The following is a 19,179-nucleotide window of genomic DNA, read 5'->3' on the forward strand; positions in this document are numbered from 1 at the left end:
TGCACACCGCACTCCTGGAGAAGGGGGGATGCAACGGTGGGAGCGATCACAGGGGTCACTGACTCCCAGTGGAAGCAGCAAATGAGCTGCATTTGGCTCCTTGCAAGATTCCCAAGCTCCACAGTTGCTGCGGGGGTCCCCAGAGTCCTGCTGCAGCCAGATTAATACCAAGGAGTAACATTCCTGCTACTCCCCAAGAGACTCTCCCAGTGCAGAGAGCCCAGCCTGCCCAAGACACCCCTTCCTGGGAGAGTGTACCACTGAAGGCAGGGGAAAGCAATCTTCCCCATCCCCACCCCAAACAGCAATTCCTCTTGGTTACACCCTGGCTGCAAGGGGGTGGCTTTAGCCCCAGATGCTCCCCGCTGAGATGGCTGCAAGTTCCTGCCTTGTGCACGGGAACGTTGGCCACCAGCTCCCATTGTTTGCAACCAGTGTTAACAGCCTGTGACATTTGGGGGTGGAAGGCACCATAAGTTATTGTCATGCTCACGTCTGAGCTGCTGTTGGTGGTGGCGGCACCATCTTTGGAGCAGGATGGCCATAGAGCAGTGGCTGCTGGCCAGGATTCCAACTCCGTGGGCTGCACTGCTCCCATGCAGACACTGTAAAGCCCCAGTTGTCCTGTTTTTAAGGTAGAGCAGAAGTGGGGGGGTGGGGGAGATCTAACCCTATTGCCACCCCAACAGCTTTGCAACCCACAATTTGAGAAATGTTGACTCAAGGGCTTTGTGTTCATATTTTTGATATTTTTTCCCAATGAATATTTCTGCTGTGTTACAACTCTGAAATGTAAGGTTTTTTTTAAATGTAAAATCTACAAAAAAAAATGGACCCTGAATTTGGTAGGACTCTAGCTATCAAAATGTTCTGAAAGAATCAGGCTGTCACCCCCCAGCAATGCTTTAGGAAGAGAAGATTATGAAAATGCGTAACTTGAAGGTGATTTAGCAAAACGAGTCATGAAGCTTAAAATATGCTGAATCTGTATGTTTTATTTTTGTGCATGTATCATTCTAGTACATGAAGTTAGAAACTTGAAGTGAGAATCTGTTTAATCCTGAATGTGCTAATGAGAGTCATAAGGGATAATTTATGAGCATATTTCAGTACTCAAAGTTACAACTTGTTAATAGCCTTGTTGCGAACTGTAAGCCCAAACTATGGTCGGTCCTATTCCTGTTGTCTGGTACTGGAATTCATCTTGAATCTTGTATTTTTCCCCATGGGAATTGTTGGCCTGAACAAAGGGTTCCTGCCTTGGGGGTAGAAGGCAAATCTATTTTAAAAATGGAAAGCAGTCAGTCTGTCTTCAGTTGGCTTTTAAGACTCCCTTGCACACCCTAAAGGGAATATACATGAAGAAATCTGGCAACAAAGAACTCTGAAAAAGCTGTAGATCCAGGCCAGAGTCAAGATTAACTCTGACTTGATTTTATCTATCAACTTTTTAGAGTGAGAATTTTCATATAATTTCTCAATAGATTCAATCTGTCTGTTCTCACTTGCAGCCACTTTCTATAGTTAATAAAAACATCATCATCATCATCAAACCCAGTATAAATAATTGTTGCCTGGGAGAAGCAATCACTGCGCATTTATTTTTCATTGATAAGGGTCGCAGTGGTGGTGGTGGCGGCATCAGCTCTCTGTGTAAATCTTACTCTCTGTAAAAGGGGTTGGTTATTTGGGGTTTTGTTCCTGCTGCGGAGCCCTAGGAGCTCAGCCCTCCCAAAGCGGAGCTAAGTTAGTGTCTGTGCCTTGGCTGGAGAAACCTGGAGCCTCTGGCCCAGCAAACAGGCTGGTGAGGAGCCCCAGAGGGCAGGTAGGTGGGCAACAGTGGTGTGGTTAGCACACCTGGTGACAAGCCCAAGGGGATTTCTGTGATCCAAATCTGTCTCTCAGGTTTTCAAAGATGCCAACGACCTGCAGCTCCCGTGGATTTTAATGGGTCCAATTTACAATGCAGTAAACTGCACCATCTCCTAACATGGGCTGTGATACACTTTCCAAAAGAAAGGACAGTCCCTACTTGAGAGGTATGTCTGAAAACAAGGCCCTAGTGGTTTTGTATTTTTTTTTTAAACCTGAACCCAGTAATTAAATGGTTTTTGGCACATACTACAATGAGGTTTAGTTTTACTGCCTTTTGCTAGCTTGCATAGTTTAAATTTGCTTGGCAGGGGATGGAAGAGGTGCCTGATGCAGACTTATTTCTGTATCACCTTTCATGTCACCAGAGTGAGCCACATTAAATAGGTCTGTCCAATCGCCACTAATTCATTGACCACTGGGCTTTTTGACATTAGTTATGGAACATCATATTCACTGTTTGGTCAGAGATTACAGAGGTCTGACATGCCTTGACATAGGGAGTACTGGAACAAATACAAAACTGTTGCTACAAGTCTCCCAGAACACATCAGGATGGTACTTCTTCACATTGGCTACATAAAGTTTATACCGATTTTACAATGTTTAGCTTTGGCTTTTCACATTACAGGTCACATGCCCAAAGGCATAAAGGCTCATTTAGTGCACACACACACACACACACACACACACACACACACTCCCACCCGTGGGTATCAGGACTTGTGAGGCAAGACTCAGTGTTCATGGTTTCAAAATCTCATGTCAGCTACTTTTTAAAAGTCAGAAATCCATTTGGACGTCTCCTTCCAGGCCCAAACCTTCCTTATAGGAACTCCACCATTCAGTTACAAGTGACAATATTAAGACAAACCCAAATTGTCACTGTAATATGAAGGCAGCTGTGTGGCCATTCCCACTCCTGCTCACTCATTCTGTATAGCATACCCCCACCCCAAGTGAAGGCCTTCATGTTTATTAGTACCAACTGGACACCCACATGCCTAAAGAATCTCAGTCATAGTAAACTAGACAGGTCTCAAAACTTCGATATAATTAAGAACATAACAGCAGCCATACTGAGTCAGACCATAGGCCCATCAAGCCCAGTATCCTGTCTTCTGACAGTGGCCAATGCCAGGTAGCCCAGAGGGAATGAACTGACCTAGGAGACCAAGGTGAAAACATGGAGGGCTAGATTCAGAGGAGTCTGTCTCCCAACTACTAGGTGATGTAAGTTATGCTCCCTCACACACTTTAGTGGAGACAATTCGAACAAATAACTGCAGCAGCCCCAGAAGCTTCTCCACAGATGCTACCTCCTGTCCACATACTCAAGGGCCCACAACACAGTATGAGAACCTCTATTTTACTATGTGGGCATTCTCCTCCTGTTGTGTTTAGTGGCAGCTCCTCATCAGGCCCTGTGTACAAGGCTTTGCTTAAATTAGTTTTATCCTGCAGCTGTAACTTGGCATAGAGGCTGCATTCAAACCTTCCAGATTTGACTGTTCTCTTTAGACTATGCCAGATTAAACTGCAGGTTAGGTTTAACACTCCTCACCTTGTATGAGGGGAGTGCAGACTGACAGCCTAAAGAGGCCAATCTTTCTTGTATTTGTCTAGATCACAGAGCATCTTGCTGTGAAAATTTGAAGCGTGCCTCTGCTTGGATATACCACTCTCCAAACACAGCACCATCTGGCCTCATGTTAGTTGTGTCTCAGTTTCCAAATCAAATGCATTTAGGAAAGAAGGTTGTATAAACTAACTGACAACCCTGCAAACTCAAGGAAGACATTAGAACAGCCTTGTTTCTGTCACATCACCATCAGTCAAAGATACTGTCAGGCAAATTATACCCTTAGCTACACCCACACAACTTACAGCTTTCAAATCAAGCTCACCTTAATGTCCCTTGAATCCCCCAATGCGTAAGTGACTGAAACCTGGTCAGGAAGTTTTTACTGATACCCAAAAAAGAACAGAATCAGCTGTGCTGGATTCACAAGGCTAAGAGTAAAAAATGAGCCCATCTGTTGAGTGATAAAGTTTCATTTTTATAATCACTTTAGCGCAGGATTTGCAACAACAGTCACGTAATTCTCATTGATTTTGAAGGGAATAAGCATCCAAGCACCTTGGCCAAGCCTACCCTTGGAACAGAGCTCTTAGACACCAGGAGGAGTGTCAGATCCATCTCCTCAACTGATCCATCTTGAGCATCCAAGAGGAAATTTCAGACTAATGTCCATTTTTCCTATATCAGCGCAAAGAACGGTTACATGCAATCTGGATCTGACTTGACACTGATAGCAAACAAAGCTCAGCATGAGCAATGCATTATTGTTCTCATTTCCCCATCTCGTGAGACCATATTTATAATCTGCGAACACAGGGAAAGTCTAGAAAGCTAAAGACAGACACCACCATTGGCAGGCACTGCGTGGGTAGGGTAGTCCAAACCCCTCCTGTCTCAGGAAACTTTTACATAATCCATTGTGTGGAATCTTGATGAATTTATGAAAGCTATCCCAGGCTGCCCCAGATACTCCGGCTAGAGAAGATGTTGATGTTGCCTCACATAGTCCAATGAGCTATGAAGGTCTTCCCAGATATAGGGGTGATGGAAGATCTCAGGCTCTGCTACCTCTGGTAAGGTGGCACTCTTCACATGGCAGAACACAGATACGAAGGATATTCATTCAAAGCTTACCATGTCACTCCTCTACTAACGTGAAATGCCCAGCATGTTTAGGGTGCCACTCTGCAAGTTCCCACCAGATTTCCTCCTCCTTCTAGAAGGAATTTTTAAATGGTGGATTCTAGAAACATTATGGTATCAAGGACTGTCTCACCATGTTAACAAAAATCAGAGGTTCAGTTCTTGCTTGGCAACATTTCTAAGTTTATTTTATCATTCTCCTCCTGCCACAGCTGAAGTCAGTAAGCATGGACAAAATGGCCCTTGTTGCTGGGAATAGGGAGGAAGGTCTACTCCTTCATTCTTCCTCTGCCTGTAGCTGAGCACTGAGGTGTGTGGGGAGAGATCTATACTATAGAGGTGAGAGTTCAGCTAGAAATTGGAAACAAGAGGGCTCAGCCCGATTTCAGCAACTGAACTCAGCTCACTACTGGTTCAGGGAGGACACAACTTTTACAATTAGCATGGGTTTCCATGCATACCAACAGTGTCAGTAGTATCCATTGTCAATTTCAAAGGGCATGGAAATGGCAAAAATGCCCCAAACCTTGACCTTCATACTCCATGCTACTTAAAAAAGGAGAAAAGGTGGGATTGTTTATGCTAAACATAGACAGATCTGTCAGGTCTCCCCATTTCCCCATGAGTCATGTCCACACCATGCAGATGTTTGCTGAGCTTAAGTTTAAATATATAGCTACGTATGACTGACTTCAGCATTCTGCTGAAAGACATAGGCCAAAATTATTAGAGGAAGCCAGAAAGTTGAGGTGCCTCATTTGCAGTGATGACAAGGGGCCTAGTTTCAGAAAAAGCTGAGCACCTACCTCTGAAAAAGAAACCAAGCCCCACTGCAGAGTGAAGTTGGGCACTCAGGAATTGAAGCACCCATACATTGCTTGTCACTCAGAAAAGGAAAGACTGATGTTCAAGCCAAGGTTTATTCTAAAACAAACCATACAAAACAAGGAAAGCAGCAGAGTTAAGGCTGAAAAATCCCCAAGGCAGCTCCTTCCCTACCCTTAAATGCCTGGTATAGTAAAGGGACAATCCAGGACCAGCACCTCCATGCCCCTTCTGAACTTTAAAGATTTCATCCTCCTATCTGGATTTTAAGATGGCCTCTTGGCTATTATTACTACAGCCAGAGACTATTAGTAACCCGCCAATCCTCTTAAGAAGCTAACTTTAAAGCCACATTAGCAACTGTAGCCCTAGCAGCTTGAGTGCTAGCTTTAAATAATATAATGCAATGCTATTCTCTAGAATGCAGCTGAGGGTTTTGTTGGCTAGTAAGACAAGACTCATGACAGGAGCAGTGCAAGGGGCAATCTGTTCAGAGAGAAAAAAAAATAAAAAGATCAAGTGAAGTTTATTTTATTTTATTCTTGGTCTCAGTCTTAGTTATTTGACAGCTAGAGCTATTTTTCCAGATCTATGTCAACAATGGTATTGAGGTGGTGGTGGGGACAAAACACACCCACACCCACCCAGCCCCTCAGATCCAGGCAGACCTGCATCCCCAGAAAAGGTACCACAGCTGGTAAAACAATGCTTGCTGCTTAATGTCTATTCCTCACCGCCGCTAATTTTTTTTTTTTTTTAAATTACATCTGGCAACAAATGAGATGCTGAAGACCAAGGAAAAGATACCAAGCTAAGGGAGAAAGCCATGATGACACTGTCTTGTTCACCCACCTGCATCTCTACAATCATAAAGATACAAGTGTTCATTGCAATTAAAACAGAGGAATGTTACTTAGGATGAAGAGCTTGTAGTCCACGCATGACACAACTAGGCAAAAGTAAAACATTCACAAGAGCTGTCAGCTGCATGGGCTGGTTACTTTCCTGGACAGATTAGGCTTCCATGGAATGAAGGTTCTCAGAGCCCAACACCCTGCTACTGTGATTGCAGAGCAAGAGCTGGTTTGGGGCCAGAATGATGGAGAGCATCCAAATCACAGAAGGGTGACTAGAAGCATCAGGCAATTCTCACTCAGATAAACAGCACAACTTCCAATTTGAAGTTATTAAGGTTATTGAAGTTATTATAAAGTTATTTCTTCATTAAGGGGAAAAACAGGCCCATTACTCCTGTGCTTAAGTGTACAAAACTGCCTGGCCACATGAAAGGTTTTCTACATGTTTTTGTGTTCAAGGAAATTAGGTGCTGGTGGACGGTGGCAATCTTTGCAGGGACTTGGACTGTGAAACTGTAGATGAGTGTGGAAGTCTGAGCTGCAGCTTCCCCAGACTTAGTAGAACGAGATGAGAGGGGTGTTGAGCTAAGGGTTTGGACAGCTGCCACCTTTGTTTCAGCCTCCAGCAGCGATGTCACAATTCAGACCGTCCAACAGTTGCCAAAATCCTTGAGGGCAGGGAGAGGAGTGGCAAGTCCAGACTTACTTTTCTAACCTAACAAGAGCATGGGATACAGGGGTGGTGGGGTGTTTAAGTTGCTTTTGTACCTCATGAAGAGAGAAGTTATTTGCTTTACAGCACATCTTTTATAGATAAATCTATTGGCTCTGGTTTGAGAACTCAGTCCAGATGAAAGCTCTCTCACACCATTCACCACGCCACTTAAGTACAGTGGAATGTGGGAACCGTTTAACATAGACCAGTTTTAGGAGAGGAAGTGGAAGCGTTTGTAAATCGCTGGCGCTACACAAAAAGCTAGGCAAAGGTCCAAGTTCATTACAACAGCAGGAGTAAAGTAGATGTAGTTTTCAACATTGCTCTGTGGTTTAAGCATTGGCCTGCTAAACCCAGGGTTGTGAGTTCAACCCCTGAAGGGGCCATGTAGGAATCCAGGGCAAATAGAAGAGAAAAAAAATGGGGGGTGGAGCTTGGCTCTGTCAAGAGGGCAGGGGACTGGACTCAATGACCTCCTGAGGTCCCTTCCAGCTCTACGAGATGTATATTTCCATATATTAAACAGACATCTCACTCTCCCTGTCACACGTCTAACAAAAAGATGCCCTCCTGGACTAAGACACCAACTGGAATTTGACCAAGAGAAAACAGTTAGCTTCCCTACTTGCATGAAAACTCAGGTCACATCTGCAGACTACACATCAGGATCTCATTTCACCAAAACACTCTAATATCAAGAGAGGGCACTGGCTCCATACTAACTCAGAAGATCACATCCAGTTGCATCACAAGGTTCTCTAGGAAGGTCTTTCATAAAAGAGCTCGGACCCAGGCCATCCCCACTTATCTTAGGAGACCTGATTCCAAATCATCTTAGTATTTTGAACAGGCATTTTGAAAACCCAGGTGATAAGATGTACAAAATTAAAGGTCAGACATGAAGGGGTGGTGGAGGGGAGGGGAGGGCTACCACAATTTGAAAAAAGTCAGGCCGTATCTCACTCAAAACACAATTTTCCCTAGCACTGTCATAAGGACATGTGCATTATACTATGGCTCCTAGGTAGGTTCTCTTACAATAACTATATTTTAGATAGGAACCTTTGTTAGCATTTTGCATAAAGTCAGAGAAATGTTTCCTTTGGTGCCTCTAAGACCTTAAAATCAAAACCGTAGCCGTTAAGACGGCAGAGAGACTCCCTTTGTATTCATTCTGAAGAGCAATTTAAATTGGTATAAACAGCTTTTCAAATTATTTCTCAGGCTGTTAAAAGGGGGCAGGTTCTATGAAGAGAAAGGAATAAGACTTGCATAGCGAACCTCAGTGTGATGAAACAGATAAATGTCAATAGCTCAAACATAGCAATAAACGTGGTTTCCACTATAGCCCAAGTATTTCTCCCTAAAATGGGAGCGGGGATGCTTGCCACCACGTGTGCCGCTGCCAGCCCCTCACATGGCTGGGTAAATGGCAGTGTCAGGAGAAAGCCTCCCTCTTCACCTCGAAGAGGAGGAGCAAGGGAGTGCAGAGCCTGGAGCCACTTTCCATCTCTCTGACTGCACCCCCCCACCCCCCCGAACAGCCTGTGGTCTGGATCCGTGGTCTGGATCCAGGTAAGTATAAAAGGCAATCAAATATCGTGCCAACAACATGGTCCCCCCCCACCCTATATTAGTACCAAACACTGAGCATGCTGTTGGCACCATACTTTATTGCCTTGGATTCCTGTTATTTGTACTGATTTGACTGCTGGGATAGATAATCTGAACTTAATTCATACATGACCTGCACTTCTTAAAATATACTATGCCCCAAATAAGAGGCGGGGCACGAACCATACAGGTAGAAGCACTAGTGGCAAGCTTCCCTCTGATTAGTTTCACTCAATTTTGTTTCAGATTTAAAGTTTTCTTTAGTCAGTAATGAACCTAACACCAACAGGATACAATCCTAAACCATCCTTAATCTGGACCTCCCCTCCCCCATCTTGTTCCTGCAACCCCCCACCCTCAGCCTGCTCCTACACCCTCCTTCCAGCCCAGACCCTTCACCTCCTGAATCCCCCACTGCTACCCCCAGGCACCTTATTTCCCACCCAGATCTCCAAGCCCCCCACCCAAACAAAAAATTAAATTCATCTGAGTTCAAGTTCTCACCTAACTCATAAGATGCATAATCATTTCATTGTGGAAAATCTGGGTTTGAGTTCTCACTTAACTCTAAGGAAACTCACTCTCACTTATGACTTTTCTCCTCAAGACCAACATAAAAATCAGTGTAGTTGTCTGACACTGTTCAAGAGAGAGATTGTCATGCTAGCAGTGAGGTCAGTATACTGTTAAGCAGTGGACCACAAGTAAGAACTTGAACTTGGATCTTCCAGGATTAAAGGACTGAGCATCATTTTTGCAAGTACCACTAGTATGGCACATGATGTGCAGTTAAAGGAGCTCGACAACCCAAAGATCTATGCTATATTTCAGACATACTATATAGATCAGAAAAATTAATGCAAAAATCACCAATGAGGTACACCAACAGAGCTGAGCAGGAAACACATAACACTTGCCAACACTTTGCTTGAATTTAGCCAGTATAATTTGTTCTCCAAGAGAAAAAGGTACAAAGGGTACCAAGTAAAGACATATGGTAGCAGAGAGTTCAAGGAGAGCATTGGTGTGGTCCAATTGCTATGGAGACATATACTACTAACAGGATAACCAGTTGGCTGTTTATGTCTTGTTCACTTCCAGAGGGCTTACTAAGTTGTGAAAGAGACCTCAGTGTAAAATTATGAATAAATTGTTGACTTTTTTCCTCCAGAGATTGAAAGTTTGAGGCTAAACCAGCTTCCATCCCTCCAGAAGCAAAATTCATGGGAATATAAATGCACTAGCACAAGGGTCTTTTCTTTGGGCTGCTTTTCCTATATTTATATTTCTGCATCTCCAACATCTCACTTCATTTGCTTCAGGGATATTTCCCTGACATTCCTGCCCAAAAGCTTACTCACCAACAACTCTGTCTCCTATTTTAACTCCCATCTTCCTCATGGCTGAAGCATACAAAGCAACATCTTGTCTTAGTTCTTCAAAAGTGACTTTCAAGATTTCTTCTTTGCCTTCCTCTGAAGAAAGAACATTTAGAACAGAAATCAGTTAGAAATGGTACACTGCCATCTAAGAACCAGAGTCCATTGCAAAGTACTCATCCTGGGAGGAGAGAGAGATAAGGATAGTGAGGAGAAAGCTCTCAGACAATTAACGCTGGCCCTTTAATAAAATTTTTGTCCTGTGCAAAGTCTGTGTAAATGAGTGGGATTCGCTCCCTACAGAGCAGAACTGCACATCTGTTCCTGAAAATTTAAGTTGGTGACTGTAGATAAGCAAGAATCAGAGAGCATTTGTTTAAAATTTATAGCAAGAACTGCTTTCCCCTATACCTTTCTGATTTAGAAAAAGCTGCTGCCCAGTTTTCTGATGAGAATAAAATATATATATATATTTGGCTTACTTTTGGCAGTCACAGGGTGACTAAAGAAATGTATGGAGCCTGTTACCTATGTCTCAGGGTCTATTTTTGCGACTCCTAGCACTCCAGCACCTTCAAGATACTGCAGAAAAATTTTCTTCTTGGCATGTCTCCAATGCAAATATACTCATTTGGGCTAGGTTCATCTTGAGAGAACTGTCAGGAGTTTTAATCTTTTGTATTCATGACTCGACGTTACACGAGGCCTTAATAAATTAGCTAAATAAATGAATGTTTAAGAATTATGAAATGTAACTCTATTCTCTCGGCTCCCCAGTCTCTCACTGATTTGCCCTTATACCAAGGTCCAGAATTTCTAACACATACAAACAAGTCCAGGATTCTAGCAATTAAATAGCACTAGTGATACAGAATCTTAAGGTCTTGAGGATTGCCCATGGTCAGTGCATCTCCTTTAGCAGAAAGTAATATTTGCTCTTCCCTCTCTGCAAGTTTAGCTGCCCATGGACTTCATGTGGACTTCTAGAAAGTTCTACAGAGTGGGTGGTAGGCCTCAAACATTCCTAACCAATTGTGTGAGATCTTACAAGAGTCAAGATGCTTCTAACTGAAAGTGTGCATAGAAGAGTAATGCTTTATAAAAATGGCATTTCATCTCCCATCATTCTACAAAACCACCACTGCTGACTGCCTGAAACTAACAGGTTCCTTAAGCTCCATTCTGACACAGCAGTAAGGAGTTCAAATATACTGATTTACTACTACTTCAAAGGATTAAATACAGAAAACAGCCTGGAACACAGCTGCAGCTGTAACCCAATACTCTCTGAAGGAGCAGGACTGATACTTGTTGCATTCATATGGTCCTTATCCATGCTGAAATCAATAGTGCAGATTTATAATATATACGTATATGAGAAAAATAGCCTATCAACCAGGAAACATTATTTCCTCTGCTGCTGGTTATGTTAAATAAAACGACACACCTGATAAAATAAAAATCTCTGCAGAAGTGACATCATATGTTAAGACAACTAATTCACCCAAAGAGTTCATTAACCATGTTTTAGACAGGAATGAAGGAATTTTAGAAACTAACTAACTATACCATTTCACTTTTAACGGTTTCCTTGAGACAATGAGAGCCAAGCCAATTTCACAGATTTACCTATTTTGACCGTTTGCCTTGCAAATGGCTTATCTGAAAACAACCAACTGCATTTGCTCTTTAAATACATGGAAAAAGGTTTCTAATATTCTTAAAATAATCCATTAATGAGTTGATCTTTGAATGCTGAGCTACGCATGCCTTATTTCTATAATTTACCACATAGCTTCTTGTTGCAGCTTTACCTGGTTATAAAGATATTCTCTTCCCCTCTCCCTCCCTTCTCCCCCCCCGGATAGATTTTATACAGATATTTGAGAATTTTGTTTTAACTAATGCAAGAAAAAAAATACATCTGTTATTACTTGTCCTTCTGCATGAGTGTAAACTACTTGCAGTTGCTGTATTTTTAATTATTCTGACTAGCTACGTACTTAAGGAAAAAACAAAAAAAAATATAACTGTTTTCCTTGCTCAAAAGAAAATACTCCATGCAGACTACAACTGCTAAAGTGCCAATAGCAAAGTTTATAATTTAACATTATATTTTGCCTAACTGGAGTGTTCAGCCTGCTGGTCATACGGGTTTGAGTATTATTAAGCAATTAAAAGGTGCATTTGTCTTGACCAGTCTTTACTACAAGGATTAGGTCTGACTAATGCTATAGGAAGAGCTCAGAATACAATTCAGTAAAGTGCTACCATGCACCTTAAATTAGATTATCTCCTTGCCAGGTGTGTAAAGAAAAAAACATCTGGTAGAAGATAAAAATAAAGTTACAAACAAATGTGATATACAGGAGAGACTAGGAAAATTTCCTTTCCTAAACCTAAGCAAGTAATAGAACTGTACCGTTCATGTTGCTCTGCACAGATCTTTCATATCTGCCCATTGACACACATGGAGAAACAAAACAAGTTCCATGACAAATTTAGAGATAAACCTTAATCTTGGTACATGCAAGTATGGTTGAGTGATTCAAATTAGGAATCAAATCCACAAACTGAATTCTTCTGCATTTGTACTTTTAGTTATTTTCCTTTAAAAAAATAAAGTGTCATTATTACAACTCATGGTTCAGATATAGCCTTTGTACTCAACTTGGCACACCTTTTTGCTAAACAGGAGATGCACTGCCTTTGCCATGCATTTATTTGAACACTGACAAAGCATAACTTACACTTAACTGAAGTTCTTAAGGGTGTCAGTGTTAAGAAATGATAAATGGTGGCACAGCAATTACCACAGCTCATGTGTTTGCAGTTGCAGCCCCAGAGCAGTTCTACTCTGGGGAGAAGGAGTTGGCCACAATGAGACAATATTTTAAGAGGCTACAAACAGAATGGGACAGAAGACACACAAAAAAAAAAATCTGCTAACATGCAATAAATGCCACGTAAGTGCCAAGTTTCCCACCCCCCCTTTTCTGGATATGCTTCAACCCCAGTGTAAAAAACGTCCAGATTTTAGCTCAGTTCATATAATTCTCTTCCATGTTAATTAGTGATCTGAAGACTTAAAATAGTTTGTAGAGCTTAAAAGTGTTTGTAGAGCATTTTTTATAAAATCACAACCAACCCTCAATTTCATTAACAGGGCAACAAACATTAATAGAGGATTCTATCCATTACCCTAAAACCTGATTTTCCTCAAAATTATCCCATTATGATGGAGAAAGTTTATTGGAACTGAACTTTAATGTATTCCCCAGTGAAGTTTGGAGACCTCTCCCTGCCCCCTCAACCTACCACCACCACCCGGAAGCCTTTCTTTCTAGGATATATTTAAAAAAAGGATTTTGAATTCCCCAAATCTGACCACATTTAAGGTAAAAGGTTAGGGGAGACCGATCAGAAAGATCCCATTTTAAAGGGAGTGCTTATAATAGAAATCCAAATGATGTTGGAAGGCGATAATTAAATAAAAGGGTAGTTGTGGTGCTAAACAAAACAATGCAGCTTCACCAAATTCCTGGTTCAGCAAAGCTTGAGCAATCCCTAGGGAATTTCCCACAATTAGCTACTTGACACCACCAACCATCTCACTGTCCTGAGGTAGGGAATGTAGACAAATGCTGGCAAATCTGCTGCTCTTCACCTGCCCTTTAATCAAAGCTTACTTTATTCCCAAGGTTTATTGGGGGAAGCACATTTAAAAAAAATAAAAGCGCACAGCTCATAGTGAGTTTGCCCAACTAAAATATCACACGTCAGGAACACAGAGCAATTTTGCCAGTGGAAGTCACAACTAAATACATACTTGCTGCATAGAGAGCAATTTTGTCATTTTCCTTGTGCTTCAGAAGGTTTTCTGCATAGTTCAGCCGACTGCCTTTAAACCACTCTGGAACATCCGCAATTCCCTTTGACAGGTCAACTACCTGCAGAAACAATAGCAGACATCCTGAGAAACTAGGAAAAGATGCAGCTCTTCAGAAGACTTTACAGACATTAGCTAGTGAAGCCATTGCAACAGTCAATTACCACTATTCCCAGTCTATAGAGGGGCAGACAAGCCAGGTCCTGCAACATTGGTCACAAAAGCTTAGAAACATGCCCACTGCCACAAGCAGAATATAGTATCCAAGCCAATATCAGAACTCGAATGCTCTTGTCTGTCCGTCCTGAGTTCTAGAAAGATGAAGAAGCAAATAACTCAAACTAAACCCCTTAGTCACCATGACGAGAGTCTGTGTGACTCCAACAGTACAGGACTAAAGCCTGTCTGGAAAGTGTGTCTTTTGCCATTATCCTACAATTATAAAAAATTGGACACACATAGCAAGACAAACTTGTATTTACATCATTTGTCCTGGCTTCCCCACCCCTAACAAGCTCAAAGATTTATCACTAATCTCAAACTCTTTCCTTTGCAGAAAGGGTCTAACCCAGTACCCAACTGACAGGATGCTGTCCTACCTGCAAGCAGGCAGAGCTCCAGCCTCTTGCTTGCAATATGTTATCTAACACTCCTAGCTCTAGGTATGAAATCCAGAAGAAGGGTTAGATATTATCTGTACATCGCTAACAAGAGGTAGTAATTAACTATACTTTTTTAGGGATAGATGCAAGTAAAATGTTAAATTTAGGGCTTGCCTAAAAAGTGCAGAGGCTACAGGCTATTTTAAGTTGTGCTATATAATTAGACAAACTGATGTAAACTAATTTTGGACAAAACATTGGGGAAGGGCAGTTAAGATGAGTTTGCAAAGGTAGTGCTCTCTCTTTGTCTCCTTTACTCCCCTGTGCACATAAGTAATTTTTGCACCATTTATATTTGCATATAGGTCTGCCGACAGTGTTCATTAAGCACCTCCATACCAAAGACCATCCATCCATGGATCTGAGGCCCTAACAGATTGTTGTTTTCCCAGTAGAAAGGAAATAACCTTTGAAGAAAGTGCAACATACACTTATCTCCTGCAACATCTTAGAAACCTATTTGGAACTGATGATCAGTTAAGTGTCCATCTCACAGTTTTTCCCAAATTATGTTATAGTAAATCTCATTTTGGTAATATCCCTAACATTTTGGCCAGCGAAAGAGCTGCTCAGTTTTACTTCAACCTTTCTGACTGGTTCCAGTGTTTTGATTTAAGTTGCAATGTAGGGTACATGCTCATTATTTTCCAAGTTAAAATGTTCTCATGACCATACAATGTTCTCTCTTTTTAAAGCTTCAATTTATGCCCCCAGGTCCTGTCACATGGAGTTACTATAGTGAGAAAAAAAAACTTCAGGTCAAATATACAGCTGCCTTCTACAACAGCTTAATAAGATTTCAGCTACAGTGCTTTTTCCAAAGAATTTTCACCCTTGTAAGTACTCACCAGAGGCAATTATGAATTTACCATCTAAGTCTTTCTACAACAGCAAAGCTCACAAGGAAGCAGTTTTGTCCAACCCTGTATTTGGGGCCATTAGTTTGAAAGTAACCTCACCTATGCCTGTTTTTGTGCTTGTAATTAACAAGAAAATGTGCTAGCTTTCAAATGACTGAGTAATTAGCAGGAGAAAAAAAATCAGTTGTTTCATTTGCATATAATGTATTGTACTGCATAAACTAAGAACTAGATAGGGATCAACTGCGTCTCCAAAGGCACAACTCTTCTCCTGACACAGCCAGAACTCAGAGTGCAACTAATACAGGCCAGTGCCTTAAAGGGAAAATCTGACCCACAGATAGTATCCGTCCCTGTATGCTTTTACAGGCTGAACACTGCACCAGGTACAGCCTTCTGACAGCTCAGTGAACTGCCAGGATACACATTTCTTAGGTAACTAGCACAGTCTTCATCTTGGTATCTACCCACCTGGCACTAAGAATGGAGCACTGGACTCTGGGCAGACTCCTATTTTAAATAGCTCTCTGAACACATGCTTTGTTCTGTTTACACCAAGAGGGCTAACCAAAGAGTCACTTCAAGTTAGATTAAGTCCCCCTACTTTTGTCCCTGTAAGGTAACTAAGTTATTTTCTTATTAGTTTAGATGACGGTTTAGGAATTGATCCTTTTGTAACAATCAGGTAGTAAAAGTATCTTCATAAAAATTGATTTTGCCTCTCCTTCCTCCACTCCTTTACCTCTTCCAAAGCCTATAGTGGTTATTAGAGCCAAATTAAGCAACATCAAGATTAACTAAGCACTGACTTACCTCATCATATAAACGAGAGAACACAATCCCACTGAACTTCCAAAACTCTGCCCAGAAATCTGAGTAGGACTCCACAGACCACTGATACAACTCATTGTAGTTGGCTAAAAGGAAAAATGTACATTAAATGTACTTATCTACAGTTACGAAAAATAAGAGTGGGAAGCAGAAGACTGACCATGGAGCCACATTAAGAAGTTTAACAAGGGACAAGCTCACGTGGAAATGTTTGCACTGGCAAGTTTCTGCACAGTAAAGTGGCTTTTGGTGCTCCAGCTGCAGAGGTTTACACACTGGTAAACGACCATAGCACTAAGTGCACAGTTGCAGCGCTGTTTTCAAAAAACACCTTGCCGAAAGGCATCTAACTTTGTGCTATCACTACAGTGCCATGGTTCCAGTTTAGATAACTTGGTCAATTACAGCATTGGAAATGGCCTCCAGAAATGACCCTCAATACCTTTTCTTGCCTCTCTGAGGGTCTAACTCTACTACCCCTGCCCTCAGGAGGCCAGTCACCCCTACCCTTTAAAATTCCTTGCAAATTTTGAAACTTCCCTTCCAGTTTGCTCTGCAACATATGCAGTAGTCACAGCGCATCTTTCCAGGAGACTCTGGCTGCTACATGCACCAGGCAATCCCTTGCTTGGACCAATGCCAAGGTACTGGACCTCAACAGCATTTGGAGAAAGTTAGCTGTCTAGTCTCAGCTGCACTCCAACCACAGAAATTACTATACCTATGGACAAATAACACCCTTCATGACTGTAAGGGGCCATGATCAGAACACGCTGCAGTGCAGGGCCCACGCGAGAGAGCTGCAGAACGCCTTCTACAAGGCACGAGAGGCAAACCATTGCTCCAGTGCTGCACTCTACAAAGAGCTGGATGCAATTCTTGAGTGGCAACTCTGCCTCCCTTGCAAAGGCCACCAGGGATACTTCAGTGGCCCAAGGGGCAGTTGGGAGTGGACTGAGGAGGAAATCATGGACAATGAGGACAGGGGAGAGAGATCCAGAAGTTAAGAACAACTCAGTGTTCAGAGGCACATGCAGCCAGGATCTATTCTCCATCCCAGAGGAAGCTAGCCAGTCACAGCAGCCAGAGCATGGGAAAGTGGAAATAAGGAAGCTGCTGGTAAGAGGCTTTGATTTTAGAAATCGCTGAAGCGAGATGTTGGTAGGAGAAGGGTTGCAGAAGGCTGGCTAGTTTCTGTGCACTGAACATGCAGGGAGGGATTTGCAGAAGGCTGCCTTGTGTCTGTGTGACCCATGTTCCCCCACGGGCCTGGCCAGAATGGCAGAAGAGGGCACTGATGGACTCACTCACCTCACAGGAATCTGCCTGAGATCTCCACAAAACTCAGAGTTCGCAGGCAAACCGCTGCTGCAGGTTCTCTGACAGAGCTGCTTTGCTTCTTGCCCCATTAAGGGAAACATTGCCACGATGGATGTTAAATTATTAACCAGTAAGCAGTTAACTGGCCCTTGCCGGTGAACTCCAGCAGCAGCCAGCTGCACTAGAGAAATTTCAGGTGCCAAGGGGCCACCAGGCTAAGCAGCAGGACCCCACGGCCATGGTAGAATCTACATTAAACAGTTAACTGCTTTAAAATCCCAGACGACCATTCTGCCATCACCGGAGGTGGTGGGGATGTCGTGGGGAGACCAGAATGAGGCACACAAGCGACCCATACAAGGGCAGGGCAGAAAATGCTGTGTTGGAAAACACGCTCTTTTGATTCCCAGCTCACCCTTACCAGTGAGGTATCTTCTGCAACAAACACCACCTGTGGAAAACTGGTGACAGTAATGATTTAAGTACCTCTCCTAAATTTCTTGCTCTCCCCAAAAGCCACGTGCCCAGAACAAGTCTAGAACACTGAATGCCCTGGCCCCTGCAGTTAATTGTGATTCTGGGATTTTGTAGCTCATATGGACTTGCCTGAAGCCAGCCAATGACAGGTAAGTTAACAGTAGCTGCGTTTTAAAACATTCAGTGATCTGTGAGTTGCAAACAATAGAGCTCCAGTAAAACGTTGCATTTTGGCTTCACATCTATGACCTCAGGAGACAAGCCTCCCTCTGTGCTATCGCTGGGTGCACATCTGCACAAGATTAGGAAAGAAAGGACTGTCTGCATGGTGCTATACTGCCTCGTGTTCAGAACCATCAAAAAACCCACCCCACACTTCCGCACCTGAAAGGGAGAAGGCAGCATGCCAGAATAAACCCATGGAGCAGCTTGTAGATGTTACAGACTCCCAAGCAGACGTCCTCCAGGCATTCATGGAGCTTCAAACTGAGCTGCTCTGCCCCTGCCCTTCTCTATGGTCACTGCTGCAGCACTATTTCGCATGCCCGGACCCCACCCCCATGCACCAGTAAACACACTCTTAGCAACATCCTAGTTCCAGTCAATACCTGCGGCCTGTCACAGTCCAACCCTGCAGATTCCCAGTGCACACTGCACACAACACACTTTCCTCTTCAGAAGTACAGTACCCACTGCATTCTACTCCCAGGAACAAAACTGCATAGGATATCTTGCCTGCATAGGATATCTTGGCATCCACAAATCTTTAATGATCTTGGGACCCCTGCTCCTCCTGGGATCTGCCCCCTTTTCACCCATACCTCACCCTGCTGATGTGCTCATGTCTCTCCTTATTTTAAAAAGCAAGCGGAGAATTTTTGCTTTGCAGGGCTATTTTCCTAAACCATCACACAGGAGCAGAAAGAGGGAGGCATGAGGGGACACCTGACCTCCCAGACATTGTGGGCGGGAGGGGTCAGCCTACAGTCAGCAGGGAGACTAGTGGGAGGGGACTGGCACCTACCACAGAGGTCTGATCCCCCAGCCCCTGCAACTCAACAGTGGCTGCGGGTGAGGGGAAAGCAGAGCAAGGTAGCCCTGGCTGCTTTGCTCTCCAGGCATGCTGCTTCAGGGTAGGAGGAAGCAGTACTTC

At 43.0% G+C, this 19,179-nt stretch overlaps 1 protein-coding gene across 1 annotated transcript in view; it reads right to left on the reverse strand.

Moving 5' to 3' along the window:
- AACS (acetoacetyl-CoA synthetase) overlaps nt 1-19,179 on the reverse strand; it is a 108,382-nt gene that overhangs the window by 43,173 nt on the left and 46,030 nt on the right. Inside the window, exons 2-4 of the mRNA XM_075012846.1 lie at nt 16,212-16,315; nt 13,817-13,937; nt 9,970-10,083 (exon numbers count right to left, since the gene is read on the reverse strand). Of these exons, the coding sequence (XP_074868947.1) occupies nt 9,970-10,083; nt 13,817-13,937; nt 16,212-16,315 (339 nt within the window). The remainder of the gene's footprint in view (nt 1-9,969; nt 10,084-13,816; nt 13,938-16,211; nt 16,316-19,179) is intronic.

The sequence above is a fragment of the Carettochelys insculpta genome, chromosome 18 (assembly GCF_033958435.1).
Source record: "Carettochelys insculpta isolate YL-2023 chromosome 18, ASM3395843v1, whole genome shotgun sequence".
NCBI classification, from domain to species: Eukaryota; Metazoa; Chordata; order Testudines; family Carettochelyidae; genus Carettochelys; species Carettochelys insculpta.